Here is a 9,803-nt window from a genome sequence, read left to right as displayed (position 1 = left end):
CATCTCCTCGTTCAACGCAGACACACAGAGATATGTGGACGTGAACAGTCTGAGGGTCTGACGTGGAACTGAATTGTGTCTCATTTGCCCAAATATTCCCATTTTACAAACGAGAAACGGGCCCAGGAGAGGCTGCGCTGATATGGGCTGCTTCCGAGGTCTGGAGGGGCCTCCCCCCCCCCTCACACCCTGCTCCCCACCCTGGGCCCCGTCCAGCCCTCATGCAGCACCAGAGACAGGCCCGATGGGTGGCAGACACCGCCCCCTCTGATTTAAAATGAAATAAAATGGAGACTTGAGGTTCTCAGGACTGGATGGGACTTAAAGATAAAAGGAACCCCAGCCTTTCACCGGATGGAGGGGAGGAACTTGCCCAGGGTCACTCAGCGATGATGATGATGATGATGTGATTCAAAGGCCCCCTCATTCTGGCCTCAGAACATTCCGGATTCACAGTCCTGCTCTGCACTCCTGGCTCTGTGACTGGGCAAATCAGCTCCCTTCTCTGAGTCCCAACTGCCCACCCAGGCCCCCTGCCTTGCTGGGTGGCTCTCGCCGGTCTCTCCTTTCTCTCTCCCAGCCTCCGCTTCTCCTCTGACCCTCAGTCCCCGGGGAGGAAGGTCTCTGGAAATGGGGGTGGTGGTCCCCAGGGGGGGCGGGGGGCTGCCCTACCTCCCACATGTGCCCTGAGACGGGGCAGTCCGCCCATGAGTGCTCCACGCTGAGGCCCAGCTTCCCGTTGGAGAAGACGATGAGGGTGAAGGACTTGTCATACCAGCTGCGGGAGAGAGGTCAGAGAGGTCACCAAGGAGCGGGGCCCAGGAGGGAAGCCGGGGTGCCCTGAGGGCCCTGTGGGGATTTCTGGGTGGGGAGACTTTTCTGGAATCAGGGCTAGTGTGGGACCTTCAAGAGGGCGGGGCCTCCAGCTGGTGGCTCTGGATGGGCTCTGAGCCAGGTCCAAGGGGTGAGGAGCTGGGGATTTTGAGAGAAGGTACCTGGTAAGGTGCGAGGCTCAGGGGGCGCTGGGAGGTCAGGGCGCGTTCCCAGGGGCCTCAGAGACCAGGGTGACTGGTGGGCATCTAGGAAGTTGTCTGAGCGTCTCTAGGTCTTGGGGGGTCTTAGGACGCCAGCTTTCAGGTCTGGGGGTCCGGAGGTTCTGAGTCTGAGATCCCAGGCTTGGGGTCTGGGCTCGGGGGATCTCTGGGTCTGAGGGTCCAGGTCTGGGATCTGGGGTTCCAGGATCTGGGTCTAGGCTTCTCTGGGTCCCCAGGTCACAAGGCATTGAGTCTGGGGCCCTCAGATCAAGGGGGCCTTTGGGTCTGGAGGTGCCCCAGGACTGGGGGGTCTGGGTCTGTGGGTGTATGGCCCGGAGTATTAGGTCCAAACACGGGGTTCCGGTCGCAGGTCGGGGTGGGGTCCAGGACCCGAGCCGACTCACCGGTCGTGTCCCCGGCCAGCCAGCAGGGCGTGGGCGTAGGCGTCCAAGGAGGCCGCGGGGTCCTCCCTGGTGAGCCCCGCGGGCTCCGAGTCCAGCGAGACAAAGAAAGCGGCCCCTTCCACCGCCTCCAGGGCCTCCCCCGCGCAGCTCTTCAGGGACCTCCGCGCCTGCGCCCACAGGTCCCTGTTTGGGGGGGTGGGGGGCGTGCCTGAGGCCGGAGGCTGCCCGGCCCCCACCGGCCCACAATCCCCGGGTGGCGGCGGGGCCCATGCGCCCCTGCCCTCCCCCCTCACCTGGGCGCCGCGGTCAGCGCCGCCAGGTGCTCCTCGTGGGGACAGGCGGGCGAGGGGTCGTCCAGGATTCGCTGAAACTGCTGCTCCAGGGCGCGCGGGGACAGCAGGCCGCTCGGGGAGTGGGTGCCCACGCGGAAGAACCGGCCCCGGTGGAACACGGCCACGTGCCGGCTGTCCCGGAGGTGGCGCAGGTGGTCTGGGTGGGTGGGCAGAGTGTGCAGGCAGGAGGGTTGGAAACACGAAGAATAAGAATAGCAACTATGGCCCTAACCGGTTTGGCTCAGTGGCTAGAGCGTCGGCCTGCGGACTCAAGGGTCCCAGGTTCGATTCCGGTCAAGGGCATGTACCTGGGTTGCAGGCACATCCCCAGTAGAGGGTGTGCAGGAGGCAGCTAATCGATGTTTCTCTCTCATCGATGTTTCTGACTCTCTATCCCTCTCCCTAACTCTCTGTAAAAAATCAATAAAATATATTAAAAAAAAAAAAAAAGAATAGCAACTATGCCCTGGTGTGGCTCAGTGGCTAAAGCCACGGCCTGCAGACTGAAGGGTCCCTGGTTCGATTCCAGTCAAGGGCACATGCCCAGGTTGCGGGCTCGATTCCCAGTAGGGGGCGTGCAGGAGGCAGCCCATCGATGATTCTGTCTCATCACTGATGTTTCTATCTCTCTCTCCCTCTCCCTACCTCTCTGAAATCAATAAAAATATATATTAAAAGAAAATAATAGCAACTACCTACTTCCTAAGCGGCTTGCACTGTTCTGGGCACCCATCTACCCCTCACCACCCTCTGTGTCCTTATCCCATCTGAGAGACGGGGAGGTTGAGGCCCAGAGAGGGGGACTTGCTCAAGGCCACACGGCTGGGAAGACGGAGCTGGGATGCAACCCGGCGGCGGGCTCCAGCGCACATGCTCTTGGCTGCTACACTGTCCCGCCTCCCAGAGCCAGGAGGGGAGAGGGTCTCACCTTTCTGGGCCCCAGGCACCCGCGTGGTGTTGAATATCTTCTCATACTGGGCGGAGCACAAGGGCCGCATTCCCATCAGCAACGTCTGCAGGAGACCTCGGGCTCGGGAGCTGCCCCCCGGGGCCCACGCGGCCCCACGGCCACAGGACCACGGCCTCTGTCCCCCGGGGCGGCCCTCTTACCGGCAGGATCTCCTGGCGGTTCAGGCGGTGGCGGTAAAGGAGCAGGGCGTGCACAGCGTTCCCGGCGCGAGCAGCCTGCACGGGTGTGGGCGTGACATACAGGAAGTCCTGGGGGCCGAGGAGGGGGCAGCAAAACGCCTGGGGTCAGGTTTGCCCCTGATCCCCAAACACAGACGGGTCCTGCCCCCAACAGAGGGCGAATGGTGAATCCAAGACAGTGATTTGGGTCACTGACCCTAAACCCCACCTTTTCTCATTTTATGAGCCCCACTCCCTCCTCAGCTCCTAGCCCCCTTCTCCCCTCTCACCATCATATAATAGTTGCTATTCACCATCAGCGAGTTGCGGGAGCGAAGGTACACGAACTCTTCCCACCAGTCACTGACCTGGGGACGGGTCACAGAGACACAGAGCTGGGGTGGCTGGGCCAGTGCAGGGGGGGCAGGGACAGGGCCGAGCCACCCCAGACTTGACTGTGTCTGACAGGGAGGGCGGAGCCCAGTGCAGGAGGCCAGCCTGAGCAGTCACTAGCTATAACCTAGAAGCTACGCTCATGCTGTGGAATATTATGCAGCTGTTAAAAAGAACAAGGTGCCCTAACCGGTTTGGCTCAGTGGGTAGAGCGTTGGCCTGCAGACTGAAGGGTCCCAGGTTTGATTCTGGTCAAGGGCATGTACCTTGGTTGTGGGCACATCCCCAGTAGGGGGTGTGCAAGAGGCAGCTGATGGATGTTTCTCTCTCATTGATGTTTCTAACTCTCTATCCCTCTCTCTTCCTCTCTGTAAAAAATCAATAAAATATATTTAAAAAAATAAAAATCATCATTCTCCCCTTAAAAAAAAAAAAAAAAAGAACAAGGTATATCTGTATTAGTGACACGGAGTGAGCACCAAGGTATGCTGCCGATGGCAAAGGCTGGGCACACAACAAGATATGTTTATCGATCCCATCGGAGATTAAAAAATCAACAACCGGGCCCTAACCGGTTTGGCTCTGTAGATAGAGCATCAGTCTGCGGACTGAAGGGTCTCAGGTTCGATTCCGGTCAAGGGCACGTGCCTGGGTTGCGGCCTCGATCCCCAGTGGGGGGCGTGCAGGACGCAGCCGATCAATGATTCTCTCTCATCATTGATGTTTCTATCTCCTTTCCCCTTCCTCTCTGAAATCAATACAAATATATATATATTTTTTTTTTCTTTAAAAAGAACATCAGAGCGTGGAGAGAGGGGCTCACACTGTTGGCAGGGGACAGAGAGTTCAGAGTACTGGAGAGCGCAGAGGAGCTCGGAATATTGGAGCATCTGGGGCGGGTTTACATCATTGGGGCGTGGGGGCGGGGCTGAGATTGAGTAAGGGGCGGGGCTCAGGATGCCCGGTGTCTCTGGCCTCCAATCGCCGCAGGCCTAGGGGTTGTGGGCGGGGCGTGGGGCGGGGCGTAACCCTGCCGGGTCAGGGGAATGCGCTCGGACCTTTGCCTTCCCCACACGGGACTCACGTAATTGGACGCCCACCAGGACTTGAGCTGCAGGTACCACTGCAGCAGCGACGCCTGCAGCCTCAGGAATTCCTGAGCCAGGCCCGCCGTCCAGTCGAAATCCTCGTCCGAAAGGACAGGCCGGACGGACTCCAGGTACTGAGGGCAGAGGCGGAGAGGTAGGCAGGTCACCCCCCCAAGCCCGCCCCGCCTGCCTCTCCTCCCATCCCCAGGGACCGGCCCACCTTGCGCACGGTGTCCTGCACGGAGGGCACCGGCTGGCGCGGCAGGGAGCGCTGGTAACTGAAGAGCATTGGGTGGCGGCCGGAGAAGATGCGGACCAGGGCCTGGGGAAGTGGGGATTGGGGTCATCAAACCCCTCACTGGGGCTGGGGACCTGGGTGAGGTGTGTGTGTGGCAACCCACAGAGCAGATGGGACAGATACCCCCCAAAAGGGGGACAGAGACCCAGAGGGAGGGGGTCAGAGAAGTAGGCCCCCACAGGGCCCCTCACATACCAGCCAAGTCTTGGTGGGTGAGGACATGGCTCCGTGGGGTTCGAGGAGCCAGCCGTGGTAGGACAGCAGCAGCCTGAGAGCCACGTGAAGTGTGAAGATCAGGGCTCCCCAGAGGCACGAAGCAAACAGTGCGGCCGCCAGGACCCCGCGAAGCCTGTGGTGCTGTCCACCCCTGGGCGGAGAGAGAGGAAGGGCTGGGCCTCCGGGCCTCAGAACCCCCCTCCCCTCCAGCCTCACTCGGCCCCTGCCCTCCCTAATATTCTCTCACTGGTCTTCCGGCTGCTGGAGGCTTATCTTGTGGGACTAGAGTCAGTTAGAGGGTCCAGTTTCCTCATTTGTGAAGGAGGCAGGATCCTCTCTCAGCACCCTCCTCCTCCCAGGACTGTGGGGACCCCAAGCTTCTAAAATCACCTCTCACTGTCTCATGGAAACTGGTAGGTGCTTAATAAGTGGTATTTCTATTAAAAGGACACTTTTCCCTCCCAGATATCAATTATACTCTCAGCGCGGTTCTCAAAGTGTGGGCCTTGGACCAGCAGCATCAGCTGCACCTGGGAGCTTGCTGGGAATGCAGATTCCTGGGCCCCACCCAGACCTAGTAAGACAGAATCTGTGGGGGTGGGGTCCAACAATCAGTGTTGGGGTTTTTTAAAATGTTTTTATTGAGTCTAGAGAGAGGGGAAGAGAGAGGGAGAAGAGAGAGAAACATCGATTGGTTGCCTCCCAAGTGTCCTCCACCAGGGATGGAACCTACAACCCGGGCATGTGCCCTGACCAGGAATCGAACCAGCAACCAACCATTCAGTGCATGAGACAACACCCAACCAATTGAGCCACACAGGCCAGGGCAGCAATCAGTGTTGTCTTTTTAAAATATGTTTTTATTGCCCTGGCTGGTTTGGCTCTGTGGATAGTGTCAGCCTGCGGACTGAAGGGTCCCAGGTTTGATTCTGGCCAAGGGCACATGCCTGGGTTGTGGGCTCGATCCCCAGTAGCGGGGGTGTGCAGGAGGCAGCCGATCAATGATTCTCTCTCATCATTGATGTTTCTATCTCTCTCTCCCTCTCCCTTCCTCTCTGAAATCAATAAAAATAAATTTAAAATGTTTTTATTGATTTTAGAGAGAGAAGAAGGGCGAGGGAGAGATAGGAACATAGATGAGAGATATTGATTGGCTGCCTCCTGCATTCACCCCCACTGGAGATGGAGCCCGCCACCCAGGCACATGCCCTGATCGGGAATCAAACCGGGGACCTCTTGGTTCATGGGTCAATGCCCAACCACTGAGCCACACCGGCTGGGCAGCAATTGGTGTTTGAACAAGCCTTCCAGGTGGTTCCAAATTAAACTTAAGTTTAGGAAACTGGCCTACAGTAAACTGGCCTACAGTTTGCAACGTTGCTAACAGACATGGGAGCAAATCCCACCTGGAGGAGCTGGGGGAGTCGCTCCCCCCTGTGCACAGGGCAAATCCAGTCTTCCTGGAAATTTCTATCTCCAATGCAAGAGCAGGCCTTTGGGCTGTCTACCCCAAATCTGCCTTCTTCCCTAGGGGCACTTATGCAAGAGTTAGACCCTGCCGCGTCACCATGATCTGGTTGCCAAATCTTTCCCAAAGCCGACAGCAACGACTGTAATATGACAACCAGTCCCACAACCTCCTGGCACTGTACTGAATATTCCACATGCGTGACTTGAATTCTTCCAACCAACCTAAGAAGCGATTATTATTACCCCCATTTAATAAATGAAAACCCTGACACCTAAACTGGTGAAGTCTCTTACCTGAAAGTGCACAATCAGAGACTAGCAGAGTTCACACTTGCATCAGTACACATCACCATATCTGAGACCTATCTAGTTTGTCACCATCCCTCTTCACAAGAAGCAGCCAGGATGGAAAGAAGAGAGAAAAGCACCTCCTTTTTTATTGATGTGGTACCTTTAGTAATCTGTCCCTTTTCTTTAGCAGGCACAGCACACCGATAGAGAAACTTACCAGGGGGAGGGAAAGGAACCAGGGAGGTTACTGGGCTGAAGTGGGAACTCACCAATCCGGCAGCAACTCTTTAATCTTCTCCGTCAGTCCCAGGGAAGGATCCAGCTGGAGGAACCAGGCGAGCTGGATTGCACTGAAGAGGAAGAGCCAGCTGAGGGGGCTGGCAGGGAACACACCAGTGAGAAAGTCATTCTGTGGGGAAGAAAGAGCATCCATTCGATCGCATCCTCTAAGCACAATCCTTAGATATTGATTGAGCATCCAGCGTGTGCTGGGTTCTGAGCTGGGTGCTCAAGACCCTGTGGGCAGCAGACTGATCTAGATTCTATCCTCAGGGAGGTCAGTCAAGAATGAAGCGAGTGCTAATGGTAGGAGACAATGCACAGGAGCCCTGTGGTGGCAGGTTGCTCATCCTGAGGGAGTCAGGGAGGGCTTCCTGGAGGAGGTTACTCTCAGGACGGACCTGGAAGACAAAGTGATCCCCCAGACAGGGGAGCATCTGGAGCTCAGGAGGCCTTCTGGAGCTACCTGGCCGTGGAATGAATGAGGAATGGATGAAAGTGCTGGGTTACTAATCAGATTCCTAGAGAAGGGTGAACAAGATAATTAACATGTAATGAGCGCTTACTACATGCCAGGTGCCCTTTACAAGGCTTAACTCTTTAAATCCTCCCACAACCCCGAGAAGTAGGTGCTAAGATTATCTCATTTTACATTAAAAACAAGCGCTGGTGGGTTTGGCTCAGTGGATAGAGCATCAGCCTATGGACTGAAGGGTCCAGGGTTCAAATCCAGTCAAGGGCAGGCTCCTCCCTGGCCCGGGCCCTGGTCCGGGGCTTGTTAAGGGAGGCAACCAATCGATGTGTTTCTATCACATCAATATTTCTCTCTGTCTTTCCCTCTTCCACTTTCTAAAAACCAATGGAAAAATATCCTTGGATGGGACGGTAAAACAACAAAACAGCCCTAACCGGTTTGGTTCAGTGGATAGAGCGTCGGCCTGAGGACTGAAGGGTCCCAGGTTCGATCCCGGTCAGGGGCATGTACCTTGGTTGCGGGCGCATCCCCAGTAGGGGGTTGTGCAGGAGGCAGCTGATCGATGTTTCTCTCTCAGGATGTTTCTAACTCTCTATCCCTCTCCCGTCCTCTCTGTAAAAAGTCAATAAAATATATTTTAAAAATATAAAAACAACTAAACAACACGGCTTCAAGATCACACAGAGAGCAAAGTTAAGACAGGATAGCCAAAACTGGTTTGGCTCAGTGGATAGAGCGTCGGCCTGTGGACTGAAGGGTCCCAGGTTCGATTCCGGTCAAGGGCATGTACCTGGGTTGTGGGCACATCCCCAGTGGGAGATGTGCAGGAGGCAGCTGATCGATGTTTCTCTCTCATCGATGTTTCTAACTCTCTATCTCTCTCCCTTCCTCTCTGTAAAAAATCAATAAAATATATTTAAAAAAAAAAAAAAAGACAGGATAAAAGCTACCACCGACCATTAGCTGGGGCATCACCATCCCGGCTCAAGCGACCTCTTTCTCTCTTCTTCCCACACTAATGATTAGGAGGGCCTCAGAAATCAGGCTTTAGAACCTGGGCTCTGGAGTCCCACCCTCCGCTCTGTCACTAACTGGCTGAGTGATGGCAAGCACGTGCCTCTCTGTGTCCTCACCTGTGGAATGGGAGCGATCTTGGAACGTGCCTCACTGAGCTGTCACAAGGGCCGGATGAGACACTGTCATTCCACAAATGCTAACCGGGGCCCACAGCAGTGACCAGATAGCAAGATTCCTGCGGCCACGGGGGACAGAGATAATGCCTGTGTAAGGGAAGGCCTCAGTGCAGTGTGTCGGACAGCGCCAGGTGCTAGGGAGAAAAATAAAACAGGGAAGGGGCCTGGGGAAGGGCCTGCACGGCTCAGCTCAGAGCCAGGCACTCGGCAGGTGCGCAAGAAACGTCACCACAGTGAGCCTTTCTACTGCTGCTCTACTTCTCCTGGGGGATTTATGTACTTGACGGTCTGTCTTCCTCTGGCTTGGCAGGAAACGTTACAGGCACATGTGGTTATTTTTGTTTCTTTTTTTGTTACTCCTCACCTGAGGGTATTTTTTTCATTGCTTTTCAGAGAGAGAGAGAGAGAGAGAAACATCTATGTGAGAGGGACACATCAACTAGTTGCCTCCAGCATGCCCCAGACCAGGGGTGGGGAGTAAACTGTAACCCAGGTTACACTCAACCACTGAGCCCCCCTGCCGGGCGGGAGCACCCACTTTATTATTTATTTTTTTAAAATATATTTTATTGATTTTTCACAGAGAGGAAAGGAGAGGGACAGAGAGTTAGAAACACCGATGAGAGAGAAACATCAATCAGCTGCCTCGTGCACACCCCCTATTAGAGATGTGACCGCAACCCAGGTACATGCCCTTGGCGGGAATCGAACCTGGGACCCCTCAGGCCGCAGGCCCATGCTCTATTGGGAGCACCCACTTTAAAGCCTGCAGATGAAAGGGGAAGATGAGAAGTGAACCATGGGAAGGGCACTGAGCTCTAGAAATTGGGGTGCAAGTTGTGTCTGGAGGCGTGGGGAAAGCGGGGTCCCGGAAGTGGGTGCAAGCGGCAAACAGGGGTTCCCAGTGGGTGAGGCTGAGGACCCCTGAAGGGAGCCACAGACCAGAAAGGAGCTTCCAGAAGTCCCGGGAGCGGACAGCTTTCCCAGAAGGGGGGCCGCCTGGGTGCCAGAGGTGGGCCTCGGGCAGCCCGGAAACAGGTAACGGGATCCCCGGAAGGAAACCGAGCCGCAGCCGTCCTCACCCAGAACCGGGAGAGATGCCTTTTCCAGGAGCGCAGTCCGGACAGGTAGATGTCCTGCAGCGCCGAGGCACTGAGGTCCGCTTCCGCCCCGTCCGAGGTCAGTGAGGGTCGGAAGCCCAC

At 56.1% G+C, this 9,803-nt stretch overlaps 1 protein-coding gene across 1 annotated transcript; it reads right to left on the bottom strand.

Annotated features, from left to right (window-relative positions):
- Nucleotides 1–672: 672 nt before the first annotated feature.
- LOC102423886 (carnitine O-palmitoyltransferase 1, brain isoform) lies at nucleotides 673–9,803 on the bottom strand (the record flags this gene model as incomplete). The annotated part of the gene is made up of 11 exons (XM_006108608.3): nucleotides 673–778; nucleotides 1,439–1,621; nucleotides 1,732–1,927; nucleotides 2,699–2,783; nucleotides 2,881–2,988; nucleotides 3,189–3,266; nucleotides 4,376–4,513; nucleotides 4,600–4,701; nucleotides 4,873–5,044; nucleotides 6,924–7,063; nucleotides 9,684–9,803. Coding segments are annotated over 11 exons (1,428 nt in total), but the record flags the coding sequence as incomplete, so codon positions are not given.

The sequence above is a fragment of the Myotis lucifugus genome, unplaced genomic scaffold (assembly GCF_000147115.1).
Source record: "Myotis lucifugus unplaced genomic scaffold, Myoluc2.0 scaffold_2797, whole genome shotgun sequence".
Classification (NCBI taxonomy): Eukaryota; Metazoa; Chordata; class Mammalia; order Chiroptera; family Vespertilionidae; genus Myotis; species Myotis lucifugus.
The sequence above is the reverse complement of the archived record's forward strand: the minus strand, read 5'-3'. Positions and strand labels throughout refer to the sequence as shown.